The sequence below is a fragment of the Trachemys scripta genome, chromosome 3 (assembly GCF_013100865.1).
Source record: "Trachemys scripta elegans isolate TJP31775 chromosome 3, CAS_Tse_1.0, whole genome shotgun sequence".
NCBI classification, from domain to species: domain Eukaryota; kingdom Metazoa; phylum Chordata; order Testudines; family Emydidae; genus Trachemys; species Trachemys scripta.
This window is the reverse complement of record NC_048300.1, coordinates 155,836,431-155,855,496: the sequence shown is the minus strand read 5'-3', so window position 1 is coordinate 155,855,496 and position 19,066 is coordinate 155,836,431. Positions and strand designations below refer to the sequence as shown.

General features: G+C 41.3%; 1 protein-coding gene across 3 annotated transcripts in view; it reads right to left on the bottom strand.

Moving 5' to 3' along the window:
* Positions 1-19,066, bottom strand: part of KHDRBS2 (KH RNA binding domain containing, signal transduction associated 2) — a 624,118-nt gene that overhangs the window by 464,510 nt on the left and 140,542 nt on the right. For all 3 annotated transcript variants that reach the window (XR_004645211.1, XR_004645212.1, XM_034766247.1), the window contains exon 2: positions 7,540-7,667. Coding sequence is in view for 1 of the 3 variants with exons in the window: in XM_034766247.1 (XP_034622138.1) it covers positions 7,540-7,667 (128 nt within the window). In the remaining 2 variants the exon portion in view is untranslated. The remainder of the gene's footprint in view (positions 1-7,539; positions 7,668-19,066) is intronic.

Genomic DNA, 19,066 nt, shown 5'->3' with positions numbered 1-19,066 from the left:
TACAGCAATACTGCCAGTTCATACTCTGTTTCCTCTGCAATTCTAATATCCTTTCACACTAACCAATCACTGCCTATTGCTCCTTCCACTCACTTACTTAAAAAGGGTTCCAAACACACAAATCACCTGGAGATGCTTGACATAGCAGGAGTTGCTGTGAAAGCTGGACAGATAACTGTCAGGCTCCCAGGGGAGTAACATATAAAAGGAAGAGGAGGCTAAGAAAATAAAATCACCACCTTCTCTAGCGGAGTTGTGCTTCTGTGACAGAACAAGGGCAGGAAACCCTAGCCTTCAGAATAAATTCTGTGGCTCTGATGAGTGACCATGAAAGTTTATGAAATCTGAGAAGATACAAACATTATTCAATACAGTGACAAAATTTTATAGAATAAATGTAATATTAAAGAAAATAAATTATTTATACTTAGCGTATATTATTCCCTAGGTTGTTCATGCATTTTATAAATTACTGCTTACACAAAGCAGAAACAATGAACAAATCCAGTTTTCATACAATGGTGAAATCTTGGCTTTATTGAAATCAAAGGAAAAACTTCCACTCACTTGAATGGGGTCAGGGCTTCCCCCAAATTAAACAATCTTGCGGTTGATATTGTGCATTATACACATGTCCAAATTTGCAAACCTTTTATGGTACAAAGGAGCAAATTGACAAAGCAAGGCTTAAATGCTATACTTTTTATATGTATGCTACAGTAAAATGAGAATAGGAATTGACATAACAAAAATTAACTGCTACTAAATGGAAAAACATCTACATTATGGACAGAGCAGATTTATGTAACGCACTTCATTTAACGAAGTGGATGCAGCAATATACTAATTAGAAAAATTGCATACTAGGATGAACTTAATGTTATTTCAAAAGGAAGTTTTTGTCTTTCTTCAAAATAAAGCATAAAAAGTAAGGCGTGATTATGGATGGGCAAATGGATTTTTGATGTATTTGAAGAAAATGCATACATACGGAAGTTAGGGAAAAACATTCTTAGATCTTAATGGTCCATCTCTACTCTAATCCCTTGTTCTCCTTACACATATTGCCATAGGGATAAAGTCTGTAATAAAATGTGTTCTACACTACAAAATAGTTTGAGAACTTGTGTGGGACTCACCCCTGCAGCACCTCCTGCTGGTCGTCTCAAGGAATTAGCTCTCCAGCCCTCGGCGCGCCCTCTGCAAGCCAGTGTCCCGATGCCCCCCTATGTCCCTCCCAGGATCCCAGTGCCCCTTTACCCAGGGGCTGCCGCCTGGCAAAACCCCCACCAGTCTCTATGGGTCTCCCCTTTCTGGGAAGACCCCAACCTTCTAATCCCCATCTGGCCTCAGTCTCGGCTACTGCCATTCATCACTGAACCCCCACTCCCTGGGGCAGACGGCAGTGTAAAAGCCACTCATCATAGGCAAAGGGATTCAGACCCGCTGCCTTCCTCTGCTTCCCAGTACCTCTATGGGCCTTGGACCAGGCCCTGCAGCCTGGGGAGTTGCCAGCCTGGAACTCCCCTGGCTCTCCCCAGCCCTACTTCACTCCCAGTACCCTTTCTGCAGGCAGCCAGGCCCAGCTCTCTGGCTCACAGCCTTTTTATACAGGCCAGCTGTGGCCTGATTGGGGCGTGGCCCAGCTGCGGCTGCTTCCCCAGCCACAGCCCTCTCCAGTGTCTATAAGGGGAAGGACCGACACCCCAGGGCAACCAGCCAGGCAACACCTTGCCCCAGTTAGGGGGGCAGCGAAAGGTACCCCCCTGGGTTTTTGTTTGAGACTGTTTCTTTTTGTTTGGTGGAGGATCACCCCTTAGGTTGACCCTCAGGCCTACCATGAAAATACGACCAAGGGAGCACAGATGGGGGAAGGCAACTCCTGCCTGAGTGGGGCTAATTACCCCAGGCCCACCATCACCAGAGGGAGAAGCACTAAGTCTGACAAGAGAAAAGGGGCACCTTGCCACAATGTATTACACGTAAAGACTTGTGTATTTTGCTGATCTTCTGCCACTGTTTTAACAATAAAATGTGGAAGGTGCTGAACTACCACACCTTATAAAAGCATAGACAGCTACAACAAAGGGTTCCAACGGCATCTTCCCCTTAGCTTGTGAGAACACCCATTCAATAGGAGGAGAGGGAGCTGTGTGTGTGTCTGCAGATGGGAAGAGTAAGGGACTGAGGAATCTATAGTATTACTCGCTATTTCAGTTGAATTAAACACACTCAAGAAGGGAAACACTATTACTTGGCAAAAAGATTATAGGCTGTGCACTTTATTTGAAATGGTTAAAAAAGTGTTCCATATAAGTCAGCTAGGTATATCAATAGTAAAGGACTGCAATCATTTCTGTGATTTGAAGAAGGGTATGAAAACCTTGTTAGGTTTTCTCCCCTTAGCCATTAAAAAAAAAAATACTTGCCATTGTGTGCAATGTGCTGCCCTCCACAAGAGGTAAAATGTGCCATTCAGAAATATTTTTATGAGCCCCAGAAATAAGATATCTCTGGAAAGGAATGACTGAAGTACACATAGATAGAAAGGGAATGAGTCAGAGAACACTTGCTCCATTACAGGCAGGGATTGCCTGAGATGTCATCAGGGGCATTGCCAAAATTCCTACCTCATTTTGAGCCCTCTTGTAGTATATAAAATTTTAAACTAAAAATCTGTCCCCCATAAGAGGTATATCTGATTTGCAGAACAAAGCTGGACTTCAGGAAAGTGAGCAGATCATCTATAGTTCTTCCTACACTAATAGTGCAGCCACCTGAAGCAGGGCCATATTTAAACATGGCCAAAAATCCTTGGATGAACCAAGTTATATGCTGGCTTCAAAAAAACCCTCTCTATTTATCTATTGCATACTGTTTATACAAGGTTCTGACTAAGTTAACTCCAGTACTAGCCTATACGTAGGGCCCAGGTATTACCTCAGTAAGTGAAGGCATATCTTGAAGGGGAAAGTGAGTGATGATACAAGAGACTGCTGCACACAAAAGTTAGATAACAATCCATATTTAACTATAAAATCCAGCGAAAAGTAATTAGCAACCAAATGAACAGCATGTTATTCACTTATAGTATCCAGAGTAGATAGGCAGCTAACAACACTCCTAGAACATACATGCTCAAAATAGACATCCCATCTCTAACCCAGAAACTTTCTGAGGTACAAGGAAGCTGCCAATAAAATATAAGGACTTCAGTAAGAAAGTCACAAGTTTAAAAGTTGTCTGTTTTCCCTTCCATTTTCCCATGACTCTTGGCTGTCTCTCTATTATTGCCATGCCACTTTTTTCTTTTCTCATTCTTATCAATTGTTTTAAATTATTATTTTATGTCTTTTTCTTGCCTCTCTTTTCTTTTTCTTTGCAAAGAAACATGTGTTTTCCTCTTATTCTTCATTGTCTCCTGCAATTACATTCCTTTCGGTTGCCCAACATCCCTCTTTGCTCTTTCCTATATATACATATTCTAAGCGTATGTCTGTACAGCAATTAAACACACACAGTTGACTCAGGCTGCAGGATTTTAAAACTGAGGTATAGATGTTTGAGGTCTGGCTGGAATTATCCTAATATAGACTACAGATGGACTTAGGCTCTTTACAACTCAAACTCACATAATATGTAATTTACATTCCTCCCTTACATATCAGCTCCAAGTTTGTCCCACTGAATCAAACTAAGGCTTGGCCTACACTAGCAATTTATGTTGGTATAACTACATTGCTCAGGAGTGTAGATTTTCTGTATCCCTGAGCAACGCAGTTAAACCAACCTTAATCCCAGTGTAGTCAATGCTAGGTTAACGGGAGAGCTTCTCCCATTGACATAGCTATTATCTCTCGGGGAGGTGGAGTACCCACACTGATTGGAGAAGCCCTCCTGTCGGCATACGTAGCATCTTCACTAAAGTGCTACATTGGCGCAGCTTAATCAGTGCAACTACACCACTGCAGCCTTTGAAGTGTAGACAAGCCCAAAAGACTAAGGGAGTTGTGAGTTATACTAACTTCCATGCCTGTGGACTAGAAGAAAAGAGTAGTGCAGAAAAAGCAGCTAACAGGGGGGCATAAGAACATGTAAATTAAAGACTTCTGTTTAAACTTAGCCAGGAAACAGTTGTGAGAAGGTGTAAATTAGGGTTTCTCTACACAGAGATTGAAATAATCAAACTGGGTGTAATTCACACCTTCAATTATTTTGGTGAAAGTCTGTGTGTTGATACTTTGCTTTTAGAATAAAAGTGTTCTATTCCAATGTGCTATGAGTTACACATAAATAGAACACTTTTATTCTGGAATGAGAGCATCAACAAACACAGACTTGCAACAAAATAACTGATGTTCTGAATTAAACCAATTTAGTTATTTTGGTTTCAAGTCCTTACAGTAAATTAGATTCCCTTACATATCAGATCTATGAGTGAATGAGTGCAAGATACTACCCAACACATCACTTCTGATTTAGACCAACACTCTTTATCAGCAGAGGCATTTTGACATCTTCTCCTTGGAAAGAGTGAAAGAGTTAAATCTTTCCAGAATGTAATGTTACTTGAAATATAATATAAAATCTTTGTAAACACACCTCTTTGCATTTTGACACATTTTTTTTAAGTTGCAGAGTTAAACAAAGTTGCAAGTTCAAAACCCAGTACTATCACCTTAGTATTTCAGCCGATTTGTCTAAGTTGGAAACTTTAGGCTCAAGGATCCTTCCTTGCTTAAAGGAAAATAGGTTTTTGCCTTTACCTGACATAATATTAGATAATCATCAAAAATCATGATCTCTGATGTTTTTTCTGCTGCCTCCAAGCAGCAACTTCAGGAATCAAATGATAGACACATGAGTGCAGATAAATTTAAAACACTCATTCTGCAGCTTGAAGAGCTGTTTAGATACTAGAAGCCTGTTGTGTGTTCAGGTTAATTTTAATCAGGTCTAGCCATCTGCTTCTGAAACTGACTTTAGCTAGTCTATTCCTGTTATACTCTGGATAGTGATCCTCAACCTGTGTATCTAGAGCTGGGTTGTAGCACTTTATGATCCCTTACTCAGTATAAAATTCAGAGGTGCAGAAGCCTTGACAGGGGCAAATTGCATCCAGAAAGCTTATTTGTTGATTGGCAGCCCTAATTAAATATCTGGGGAATCTTTAGGCAACATGCAATGTATTTTCTTCCCCCAATCTGGTCAGGTGTTTTGATCCAAAGATTTGTGCTCCCGGGCACACCCAGCAGACATGTATAGCTCTTCCCCTTCTTTTCAGATTCCCTCCAACAGTGCTCATTAGGAATTTTAATTTTGTAATAGTTTATCAGTGATTGCTGATCACTAAAATAATTTTCTTGTAGAATACAGCACATAGAAGAAGCAGGTCTATCTGGCCAAATAATATACCATTTGGTTTAAATATTTTATGGCATATCCTTTTCCTATCTTTCCAGAAATGTAGGTTTCACTCTAATGAAGGGCTCCTATTGCCATGATCTGATAAATGCACGAAATTATGCCCTTGTTGCCCAATTTACACATTGTATGTTTTCTAGAATAACATAGTGTTGGAATCTCTGATGAGTTAACATACTATCTAAGCAGTACAGACATTTATAAAAGGTAATCCTGGGCTGCCAAACTTAGCTCTGGTTTGATGATAACTCATTAATACTTTATTCTTACATATTTGACCTATTTAATGAATCCTTGATTCTTCCCAAATCTTGAAACTTCCTGGCTTCTGCTGTAGATTACATTCTAAATTCTTGCTAAGCAATCAATTCTAATGTTTCTGTTTGTAGACTGAGCTCTAGTTTGTGTGTCAGGAAGAAATATCCACCAATCTCCATGTACAGCACTACAGAACTGGCTAGCAATGATTTGGAAGATTTTCACTTTCCCCAAATGTAATTGATGATGGTTACCACCAAAGAAAGGGCGCTGGATCAAACTGACCAATAGTCTGATCCAAAATGGTAAATCCTATGTTTGAAGATAACAGATAGAAGCAAAATACATGAAGATTTGAGAACTATACAGTCTGAAGACAATGTTGGCAGGAAATCAATAACAGAAATTTTCTGAGTCTATTTTATATTAATGAAAAAAATTCCTTACCTACAGTACAGATAATTTATTTGACTGCTCAAAACATCCAGAAATATTTTATAACTTACATTTCTCATTAACATAACAAGCTAATTAAAGCAAATGAAGGTTAATTTAATCATACACAGGTATTTGAATAGATTATTGCATTTATCTATTAAATAGTTTGTCTTTCATTCTTCTATCCGCATTAAACAGTTTTCTGAATAATTAGAATATCAGAAATAGCTTTTATAAAGATATAGTATTACTGTATTCTTATTAAGAATTTCAGGTCACTACAGCATTTATACAAAATTTTACAAATCTAGGCAAAGTACCTCAGGCTATGAAGCAAGAAAGTAATTCTTTATATCACTGTGTGCATTTCTAAGGTCTTTACCATTTGGATGATTACATTATCTCAGTTTTATATTCACTATTCAGGAGGTAAATGTCATCTTGAATCACTGAATCTCAATTTTTTACACCTTTCATTTTGGTTGATAGGCTTTTTACCCATTGTAATTTATTGCTATTACTGATGAAAGTATAAAACTAAAAAACTGAGAGTATAATCAAGGCTAATGGTGAACCAAATACCATGTGATAATAAATTAGCAAGAAAAAATGCTTTAGAGACAAATTGAGAGGTTTACTATTTCAGGTTGAAAACTGTTACAACAACTGTTTATGTAAAATACAAGGCTGTACAAAGAGAATCGCATTCTCTTCTTTTATGTAAAAATACTACATGTCTTGGCTCTTTATTATACAGAGCTATGGAGAGGCATTTTCAGCTTAAGAACCTACACATCTGGCTAACGTATGATAATCGTGGGCTAATGATAATTTTCATTTATCATGACATATCATGCGAAAGAGACCAAACTACTAAATTAGAAGAAACTGTGGCCAAAGCTGAGTGAATTTTGCAGGAAGGCATGTATATTGTTAGTCACTGCTCATAGTTATCCAACGACTATGCCGTTAAATTAGTATAACAAATGAAGACGCTGCAGCACATTTGAGCTGACTTTTCACAATTATTGGACTTGCCTTTATGTTCTTGCTGTGAAATTATATTCTGTTCTAAATTTGGTCATTAAGTTTATACAACGACAAGGACAAATACTGCAGTCTTTATTAAGAAGAAACTCCTATGTCAAATCAATGAAACTTTTGCCTGATTAAGGACCTGATCCAAATGTAAAGACTTCCATTGACTTCAATGGCTTTTGAATAAGGCCACAAGTTACAGTTTGGATCAGACTATCTAATTACAGCAAAATCTAAGAATGAAACTGTCATCCTAACTTTTAAATATCCTGAAGCCCTGCATAGTGTTTCTAAAGTCAAGAAACAAAATAATTAAGCATATGATTTTTCCACTTCTCTGCTGTGAAACACTAACAGTATATTAAATTATAGTTACAGTACCTTGGGATACTGTTTGACAGGGATCAGTACTCTTTCTGACAGCTTAATGTTTTTGTTGCTGATGACATCAAGGTATTTCTTTTCTTCATCTTCCTTTTTCCCATCAGAACCCTGAAATTTTTCAATTTCTGAAAAATTTAACAAAAAGAAAGCAATCAGTGAGATGATATATGTCATCCTCAGAAATTCTACTAGACTTAATATGCCTTTTTTTTTCTATTTATAAAAAACATGATGTAATTGGACAAAAAAAACAACCAGTTGTAAATTTTGTGTTGTCTGGTCTTACTTAAGTCAATTTACAACTGCTTGGTTTTTTGTCCAATTACATCATATTTTTATAATCCTGCACCATTAATTCCAGTGAAACTAGGATTTGATACAAAGAGTGGTTTTTAGGGAGGGAGGTTTAAAGCACTCAGCATTGTTTAATTCTGCTTCTGCTGATGTTGATGGTAGAACCCTACTGATTTCAATGGGGGGAAGAAATAGACCAATGCTGAACATTTTTGAAAACCTCCCCTTTAAACCTTTACCAAAGATTCCATTTAGTTAACCAAATCTGAGAAAAGAAGCACTTTGGCTATGCTTGATGGACCTCTGTAAATGAGACCTGCCACAGTCAGTAAGATTCGGCTTGTAATTGTTTAGCTTACAGTGAAAGCATTCAAGAATGAAAGAATCATCTTGTCATTACTCTACTGACATTTTCCATTCAAGTGTGATTTTCATAGAAGTCATAAATGATGTTCAGGTCACTTTTCCAAATGAGATCACTTTCTTATGTGTGTGTGTGTGTGTGTGTGTGTGTGTGTGTGTGTGCACGCACACATCTGTGTGTATTTTTTAGAGTGGCTACTGTTAAAACAAACAGTTTTAATCTGCTGATCATGCAATAATAAAATATCCTGTTGACTTTTTAATTTAGATCTTATGAAAAATTGGGATTAATGAGCTACTTATTGTACTGTAGCAAACAGGGCTGCTAACAGGGGAGTTTGAGAGGGAGTTTGCAGGGGGAGGTAAGGGGGCACGGTGTGGTGTGTGCTCTGAGTCCACAGGTGCTGTGGGCAGGGAGTGAAGCAGGCATGAGCCAAGCAGCAGGAGCAGACAGAATGCAGATGGTGGCATGTGGAAGCTGTGGTATGTATATGGTCTTAGCAGGGGAGCTGGAACACAGGTATGTGTGTATGAAGTGTCGCCTGATAGTGTTACTGGAGGAAAAGATTAAGGGGCTAGAGATGCAGGTAGATACCCTGGTGGAGTTTAGGCGGGGGTTTGAGCAGCTGATGGAGGACAGGCAAGGAGGGGCTGAAGGAGAGTGTCCTGCAGCGCAGGTAGAGGCAGAGGACGGTGAGAGGGGAATGGACGGGGGAGAACATGGGAGGTGGAAGCATGTGACTGTGAGAAGCAGGCCAAGGAAAAGAAGGGCCAGCGAGGGGGGAATAGAACTCAGGAATAGGTTCGAGTGTTTGGATAGCGAGGTGGAGGGGCAGCAGGTGGCGGCTGAAGGTGGGAGAGTGAGGAAGAAGAGAAGAGCAGCTAGTCCGAGAGAGAGAGGGGAGGAGTTGATGGAGACAGCACCAATTCTGGGCCCCGGGAGGAATCAGGAAGGCATAAGGGGGAGCATAACGGAAGATAGGAACAGGCACAGGTCAGGACTAGAGACTAGATTACTAGATTGCACTGTTGCCAGGCGACGGCAGGTGTATGTAATTGGAGACTCTTTACTGAGGAGATTGGACAGGCCTGTGACCAGGGCGGACCCGGAGAACAGAAGGGTGTGCTGTCTACCGGGCGCAAAGATACGCGATGTGGACCTGCGGTTGAAAAGGATCCTAAAAGGAGCAGGTAAGAACCCCTTGATAATCCTTCATGTAGGAACGAATGACACGGCTAGGTTCTCGTTAGAGAGAATCAAGGGAGATTATGCTAGGCTGGGGAAGACGCTCAAGGAGATAGAGGCTCAGATTATCTTTAGTGGGATTCTGCCCGTTCCGAGGGAAGGGCAGCAAAGGGCTGATAGGATTGTGAGAATAAATAGTTGGCTAAGAGAGTGGTGCTATAAGGAGGGCTTTGGGATGTATGGCCACTGGGAGGCTTTCGGGGACAGGCACCTGTTCTCGCGGGATGGGCTTCACCTGAGTAGGGAAGGAAATAGACTTCTGGGAGGGAGGCTGGCTCATCTTATCAAAAGAGCTTTAAACTAGGAAGTTTGGGGAGAAGGTTGGGAGATGCACAGTTAATCTCCACGCCAGATTCCAGTATGGAAAAGGTGAGTAAAATGAGAGGAGACATAGCCGGGGAGATGAGATTGGACATAGGAAGGACAGGGGGGACGGACGCAAGGAGGCCCGCAACTTATAGTGCTACGAATGGGAGACAGGCTAAACGACATACATTAGGGTGTTTATACACCAATGCCAGAAGCCTAGGTAATAAAATGGAGGAATTGGAGCTCTTGGTCCAAGAGCTGAAACCAGATATCGTAGGAATAACAGAAACGTGGTGGAATGGCAGTCACGACTGGAACACAGGTATGGAGGGGTATGCGCTGTTTAGGAAAGACAGGAACAAAGGTAAAGGTGGGGGGGTGGCATTGTATGTCAATAGTGAAATAAGCTGTAAAGAAATAATAGTTGATGGATTAGATAACACAGAGTCCGTCTGGGCAATACTCACACTGGGTAATAGGACTACTAGAGCCTCTCCGGGGATAGTGCTCGGAGTGTGCTATAGACCGCCGGGATCGACCCAGGATATGGATAAGGAACTATTTAATGTGTTTAGAGAAGTAATTACTAATAGAAACTGTGTAATTATGGGGGACTTTAACTTCCCAGATATAGATTGGGGCACAAACGCTAGTAGTAATAATAGGGCTCAGATGTTCCTAGATGTGCTTGCTGATCAATTCCTTCATCAAGTGGTAGCTGAACCGACGAGGGGGGAGGCCATTTTAGATTTGATTCTGGTAAGTAGTGAGGACCTCGTTGAGGAAGTGGTAGTGGGGGACAATTTGGGCTCCAGTGATCATGAGCTAATTCGGTTTAAAATACATGGGAGGAGTAACAGAATTAAGTCAAAGACTAGGGTTTATAATTTTAAAAAGGCCAATTTTAACAAATTAAGGGGACTGGTAAGGGAAGTGGATTGGGCAAACGTATTAATGGATCTAAAGGCAGAAGAAGCCTGGGATTACTTCAAGTTAAAGATGCATGAGCTGTCGGAGGCCTGCATTCCAAAAAAGGGAAAAAGATTACAAAGCAGGAGATTTAGACCGAGCTGGATGAGCGACCGACTCAAAGGGGCGATTAGGAAAAAACAGAAAGCGTACAAAGAGTGGAAGAGGGGAGGGATTAGTAAAGAAACTTACCTTAGCGAAGTCAGAGAATGTAGAGATAGAGTGAGAAAGGCCAAAGGCCGTGTAGAGTTGGACCTAGCGAGGGGAATTAAAAGCAATAGTAAGAGGTTTTACAGCCATATAAATAGGAAGAAAGCAAAGAAAGAAGAAGTGGGACCGCTGAAGACTATTGCCGGAGAGGAGATTAAAGACAATCGAGGCATGGCGCAATATCTCAATGAATATTTTGCATCGGTGTTTAATGAGGCCAATGAAGGTATTAGGGATACTAGCACCACTACAGAGGGGCATTCAGGATGGGGGATTACCGTATCCGAGGTAGAAACAAAACTTGAATGCCTTAATGGGGCTAAGTCGGGAGGACCAGACGATCTTCATCCGAGAATATTGAAGGAATTGGCGCGGGAAATAGCAGGCCCATTAGCGATAATATTTAATGAATCTGTAAACTCGGGGGTGGTCCCGTTAGACTGGAGAATAGCTAATGTGGTTCCTATTTTCAAGAAAGGGAAAAAAAGTGATCCGGGTAACTACAGGCCTGTTAGTTTAACATCTGTAGTGTGCAAGGTGTTAGAGAAAATTCTGAAAGAGAAACTAGTTGAGGACCTGGAGGTTAGTGGCAATTGCGATAAATTACAACATGGTTTTACGAAGGGCAGATCGTGCCAAACGAATCTGATCTCCTTCTTTGAGAAAGTAACGGATTTAATAGATAAGGGAAATGCGGTGGACCTAATATACCTGGATTTCAGTAAAGCGTTTGATACTGTACCCCATGAGGAATTATTGGTTAAACTGACAAACATGGGGATCGATATGAAAATCCAGAGGTGGATAAGGAATTGGTTAATGGGGAGAATGCAGCGGGTCGTATTAAAGGGTGAACTGTCGGGTTGGAGGGAGGTTACTAGTGGAGTGCCTCAAGGTTCGGTTTTGGGACCCATTTTATTTAATCTATTTATAACTGACCTCGGAACCGATTGCAGGAGTGGGCTGATAAAGTTTGCGGATGATACGAAGGTGGGAGGCGTTGTAAATTCGGAGGAGGATAGGGATATCCTGCAGGGAGACTTGAACGAGCTTGTGAATTGGAGTATCAGGAATAGGATGAAATTTAATAGTAAAAAGTGTAAGGTGATGCATTTGGGGATGACTAATAAAAATTTTAGTTACAAGATGGGGACGCATTGGTTAGAAGTAACGGAAGAGGAGAAGGACCTAGGGGTCCTAGTAGACCGCAGGATGACTATGAGTCGACAATGCGACGTGGCGGTGAAAAAAGCCAATGCTGTCTTGGGATGCATTAGGCGAGGTATATCTAGTAGGGATAAGGAGGTCCTGCTTCCGGTTGTACAAGGCGCTGGTGAGACCTCATTTGGAGTACTGTGTGCAGTTCTGGTCTCCCATGTTTAAAAAAGATGAACTCAAACTGGAACGGGTGCAGAGAAGGGCCACTAGGATGATCAGAGGAATGGAAAACCTGTCGTATGAAAAGAGACTAGAGGAGCTTGGGTTGTTTAGTCTGACAAAGCGAAGGCTGAGGGGGGATATGATTGCTATCTTTAAATATATTAGAGGGATTAATACGAGGGAGGGAGAAGAATTATTCCAGCTTAGTACTAATGTGGATACGAGAACGAATGGATATAAACTGGCCGTGGGGAGGTTCAGGCTTGAAATTAGACGAAGGTTTCTGACCGTCAGAGGGGTGAAATATTGGAACGGCCTTCCGAGGGAAACGGTGGGGGCGACGGACCTGTCTGGTTTTAAGATTAAGTTAGATAAATTTATGGAGGGAATGGTTTAATGGTATAACATAGTAGTCAAGGAAAACCAAGAAATGGTAGGTAAATTGTATAATGGCTGACGGGGTCAGGCTGGAGACTCTTGCCTATATGCTCGGGGTCTTACTGATCGCCATATTTGGGGTCGGGAAGGAATTTTCCTCCAGGGCAGATTGGCTGAGCCTCTGGAGGTTTTTCGCCTTCCTCCGCAGCATAGGGCAGGGATCTCTAGCAGGAGGGTTTCTGCCGATTGAAGTCACCTAAAACAGGATTGGGGACTTCAACAGCAGAATCCAGGGAAGGGGTAGGGACGGTTTTATGGCCTGCAGCATGCAGGGGGTCAGACCAGATGATCATAATGGTCCCTTCTGACCTTAAAGTCTATGAGTCTATGAGTTAGCAGTTAGCAGTTCAGGACCAACAATTCTTTTCTTAAACTATTTTAAAGTAAGTATTAACTAATTTGCCCCCTTTATTTACTTGATATGTAAAATTAAATCAAGTGACAAATTCAACTGTTACACTACATAATATCTTTTCTGAACTAAGACCAGGGCTGTTAGGTGACATAGTTCAGTACACACAGGAATAATGATACTTAAAAGCACTTAACAGTCTCACAAAATCACCCTAAAAATGTATTCAAATTCACTTAGTTATGAACAATGTCACATACATTGACAACTGGTAGTAACACTGTCAGCAAAGACTAATGATAAACAGCAACATATCACTTTGAGGAGATGGGTCTAGTGAAAGAGCTTAGTGATATCAGAGGGCATGATTACAAATTCAATATTTCTAGCAATATCATTATTTCTCGTTATTAAGTGTCGCGCCCAGGATATTATAGCTGCTTTCCAAACAAACATTCCAGAAGGGGCATTCCTGAGGCACTTGCAATCACAAAGCAGAGGCAGATAACCAGAGATGAGTGGAAGGGGAACAATAATTAGCAACGTATATGCAATTACTCAGACACACCTCTGTCCTGGTGCTGACAAAGCTACCACCATCTCCAGTATCTGTGGATAAATGTTGATCTTTTAACATTTACTACTCTAGGTCCAGCCTTACTTAAAACCTTCATTATTGATCAGCACTTAAATGTCACAGTGATAGACATACACAGACATAGAATGGATCTCAAATAGGGAGGAAACGATGAGTAATTAAATTTTTCAGATGATACTAATTTGAAAGAGAGACAAAAATATTATTCAAGACAAGGAAATTGACTCATCAATACTAAAAGAAATAAAATGATTTCCAAAAATGAATTCCAGTTTGGAAAAATGCAGTCTAATATACTTGGGGAAAACAAATGTGATACACAATATTCAATGTGAAGGAGAATTCAGGAAAGCAGCATGGCTGAAACAGTATGAGTGATAGTGGACAGTTAATTAGGCATGAGTTTACACAGCAATGTATGGCGGCAAAAATAGCCAGTGCATTCTACAGTGGGTTGGTAAATAGGTATTCTCATACATAGTTCTAATGCAGCCATACAGGGAATATTCAATTTGTGGATTTTCATGATCAGAACAATGGACAAACTCCTGAGGGGGTTAAGAAAACATAGCTTGTTTGAAAGTTGATTAAGATGACCAAACAGCAAGAAGGGAGATGTATTATTTAGAGTGGTGCACAGAATCATAAATAGGAGTAATGGGATCAAATTAAGAAAGGGACTATTTAGACTGTGAACCTGGAGATACTTCCTGGCAGGGAGAACGATTAGACTATGAAATATTTCTAAGGAAAGTGGGGAAAGGCCGGTCACTATGGATATACAAATGAGACTGGGCAAAGCAAATGTAAATGTACAACATGGGTAATTTTGAACCAGCAGGGGAGATGGACTGACATGTCTAGCCCATCGCTAAAAATCAATGAATCTATAGTTTACAGTGGCACTTTTCGTCTTCAAAGTACTTTTATAGATCCCAATTTAGGAAGGCACTTAAGCATGTACTTAACTTTAATTTTGATTTTAATGGGACTTAAGCAAAAGCTAAGGGCTGTCTTGAATAGGGATGATTACCTGAACTGAGGCTTTAACATTATGTTATTCTCATAATATCCCCCTGTGGTAATTAAAGGAAAATTACTATTTCATAAACAGTAAAATGTAGCCTTTGGCAAGTCACATGGGGCAATATTTTTAAATCCAAGTGTTTATATTTAGGCACTCAAATAAGTTACCTCAGGTATCGGCAACTTTTGGCACGCAGCCCACCAGGGTAAGGACCCTGGTGGGCCGGGCTGGTTTGTTTACCTGCCGCGTTTGCAGGTTCGGCCGATCATGGCTCCCACTGGCTGTGGTTTGCCGCTCCAGGCCAATGAGGGCTGCAGGAAGCAGTGGCCAGCACATCCTGCGGCCCGCGCTGCTTCCCGCAGCCCTCATTGGTCTGGAGCGGGGAATCGCAGCCAGTGGGAGCTGCAATTGGCCGAACCTGCGGACGCAGCAGGTAAACAAACCGGCCCGGCCCGCCAGGGTCCTTACCCTGGTGTGCCACGTGCCTAAGGTTGCCGATCCCTGAGCTACATGATTTTCAGAGGAGATAAATATCGATAAGTCCCATTAACCCCCTGTTTTCTCTGAAATCTCCTCACTATAATCATAGCAAGTAGTCTCTCTTTTAGAATATGTTTTTTTTTTAAATTGCTGCACCCATTTTCTTCACTGCATAAGTCTGAACATTCACATACTGAGAAATATTTCTCACCCTCTATGAACTACAAAATGTTTTTGAAAATAATCAGTTTAACTGAACAAGTTTATTTTGTCCCCTACTGCTGGCAGTGGACATTTTACTCAGTGGTTGTATAGTTAAACCAATTGCAATCTTGCTGAAATATAGGTTAACCAGTTAGATTTATTTCTTTGGACCAACATTAAACATTATTAAAGTGCAGATACTGACTGTTAAACCAGTGCAAGAGTAGATACACCATTTATTGAACTGTATTGCCTACCACTAGTGTAAAAATTATATTGTTTTACATCAAAATTGTTGCTACCAATAATAGGATCAATAATGCCAATTTTCATCAGAAAACTTCCCAAAAATCTGATCTCTGTGACAGTACACCAGTGAAAATCATAAGTGACTCTTGCAATTTAAATCATAGAATATTAGGGTTGGAAGAGACCTCAGGTGGTCATCTAGTCCAATCCCCTGCTCAAAGCAACCAAACTAAATCATCCCAGCCACGGCTTTGTCAAGCTGGGCCTTAAAAAACTCTAAGGATGGAGATTCTGCGCCCTCCCCCAGGTAACCCATTCCAGTGCTTCACCACCCTCCTAGTGAAATAGTGTTTCCTAATATCCAACCTAGACCTCCCCAACTGCAACTTGAGACCATTGCTTCTTGTTCTGTCATCTACCACCACTGAGAACAGCCTAACTCCATCCTCTTTGGCACCCCCCTTTGGGTAGTTGAAGGCTGCTATCAAATCCCCCCTCACTCTTCTCTTCTGTAGACTAAATAACCCCAGTTCCCTCAGCCTCTCCTCGTAAGTCATGTGCCCCAGCCCCCTAATCATTTTCATTGCCCTCCGCTGAACTCTCTCCAATTTGTTCGCATCCCTTCTGCAGTGGGGGTACCAAAACTTGATGCAGTACTCCAGGTGTGGCCTCACCAATGCCGAATAGAGGGAAATAATCACTTCCCTCGATCTGCTGGCAATGCTCCTACTAATATAGCCCAATGTGCCATTGGCCTTCTTGGCAACTAAGGCACACTGCTGACTCGTTTCCAGCTTCTCATCCACTGTAATCCCCAGGTCCTTTTCTGCAGAACTGCTGCTTAGCTAGTCGGTCCCGAGCCTGAAGCAGTGCATGGGATTCTTCCTTCCTAAGTGCAGGACTCTGCACTTGTCCTTGTTGTACCTCATCAGATTTCTTTTGGCCCAATCCTCCAATTTGTCTAGGCCCCTCTGGACTCTATCCCTACCCACTAGCATATCTACCTCTCCCCCCAGTTTAGTGTCATCTGCGGACTTGCTGAGGGTGCAATTAATCCCATCATCCAGATCATTAATAAAGATGTTGAACAAAACCATCCCCAGGACCGATCCCTGGGGCACTCTGCTTGATACCGGCTGCTAACTAGATGTGGAGCCATTGATCACTACCCATTGAGCCCGACAATCTAGCCAGCTTTCTATCCACCTTATAGCCCATTCATCCAATCCATACTTTTTTAACTTGCTGGCAAGAATACTGTGGGAGACTGTATCAAAAGCTTTGCTAAAGTCAAGATATATCACATCCACTGCTTTCCCTATATCCACAGAGCCAGTTATTTCATCATAGAAGGCAATCAGGTTGGTCAGGCATGACTTGCACTTGGTGAATCCATGTTGACTGTTCCTGATCACCTTCCTTTCCTCCAAGTGCTTCAGAATGGATTCCTTGAGGACCTGCTCCATGATTTTGCCAGGGACTGAAGTGAGGTCTGTAGTTCCCTGGGTTCTCTGTCTTCCCTTTTTAAAATATGGGCACTATATTTGCTTTTTTCCAATCATCCGGGACCTTTCCCGATTGCCACAAATTTTCAACGATAATGGCCAATGGCTCTGCAATCACATCAGCCAACTCCCTCAGCACCCTTGGATGCATTAGATCTGGACCCATGGGCTTGTGCACATCCAGCTTTTCTAAATAATCCTTAACCTGTTCTTTCACCACTAAGGGCTGCTCACCTCCTCCCCATACTGTGTTGCCCAGTGCAGCAGTCTGGGAGCTGACCTTCTCTGTAAAGACCGAGGCAAAAAAAGCATTGAGTACTTCAGCTTTTTCCACATCATCTGTCACTATGTTGCCTCCACCATTCAGTAAGGGTCCCACACTTTCCCTGACCACCTTCTTGTTGCTAACACACCTGTAGAAACCTTTCTTGTTACCCTTCACATCCCTTGCTAGCTGCAACTCCAATTGTGCCTTGGCCTTCCTGATTACATCCCTGCATGCTCAAGCAATATTTTTATATTCCTCCCTAGTCATCTGTCCAAATTTCCACTTCTTGTAAGCTTCCTTTTTGAGTTTAAGCTCACTGAAGATTTCACTGTTAAGCCAAGCTGGTTGCCTGCCATATTTGCTATTCTTTCTGCACTTCGGGATGGTTTGTTCCTGCACCCTCAATAAGGCTTCTTTAAAATACAGCCAGCTCTCCTGGACTCCTTGCACCCTCATATTAACTTCCCAGGAGTCATCAATCCAGATTTACAGAGATAAAAGTGAATGAAAAATTTGACCTTCATTTTCTGATACACTTCCTGCCACATGGACATGGTTGAAAAATTCTTGTCATCATTAGGACCTTCAGAAAGCACTGAATTAGCAAAAATTAGCTAATTCCTTGATCACTTATAATGTGTCTTTGCTTTATTGCACTGATCAGCATCAGGGTGAAATCCTGGTCCTACTGAAGCTAACGGCAAAACTCACATTCACTTCAATGGAACCTGGATTTCAGCCCCAGGTCTGTAAAAAGTAAAAAAGGTAAAATATAAGAGGTTGTTTTTTTCTTAACTTAATATAGATATGGCTTTCCTTTTTCCATTGGGCTGGTATTCAGTGAATTCTGATATATTTTGGTTTACAGTATATGGCTCTTCCACAGAAAACCATACACACCATTTGGTATAGAAAGGACTTTTTTCTGTGCACTGTATTTCAGTAGTGTGCAAATTTGAACAATTACTTAAAGAAGAAATTTTCTCTCCATACCCACATCCTTATCTTAGGGGTTTATCAGAACATCTTGTAAAATTCCACAGTTCTTTTTATTCCACCACACCTTCAAAGGGCCCACATCATTGACAGGCATGAGCTCCCACTGGTGCTTATTATGCTTTTCCTTGAACCAGCCATAGAGCTCAGAGGGATGCACTTACACTCTGCCCCATCACTACAGGGCTGATCATGCTGCTGTTTCAGTGATTAGGTTTGGGTCCTGAATTCTTCATGGCAGGCAAGTCCCTGATACTAGACCTCGGGCCTGGCTATGAAACCTCCTTCCCTTATAGTGAAATTTAGCCATGAACAAATGGCCAGCATAAAGCCTATGCACCACTTATGGTTTAAGTAGGATTTAGATGATGCATAGGCCCTTAGACAAGATCAAATAACTGCTGAAGTCAATGGAGAGACTCCCATTGATTTCAACTGGCTTTGGATCAGACCTTTTATGAGCAACTGCTTGACACAGGAGGGCTACTAAAACGTCTAAAGAGTTCTGGAATTAGAACAAGGAAGGGGAAGATGTGCCAGTTCTCAGAGGAAATACAATACATTCGTGATGAAACTAAGATATAATGTAAATATGGGGGAAGTGAGCAGCACAAACCTATCTGCTCACTCACTTTA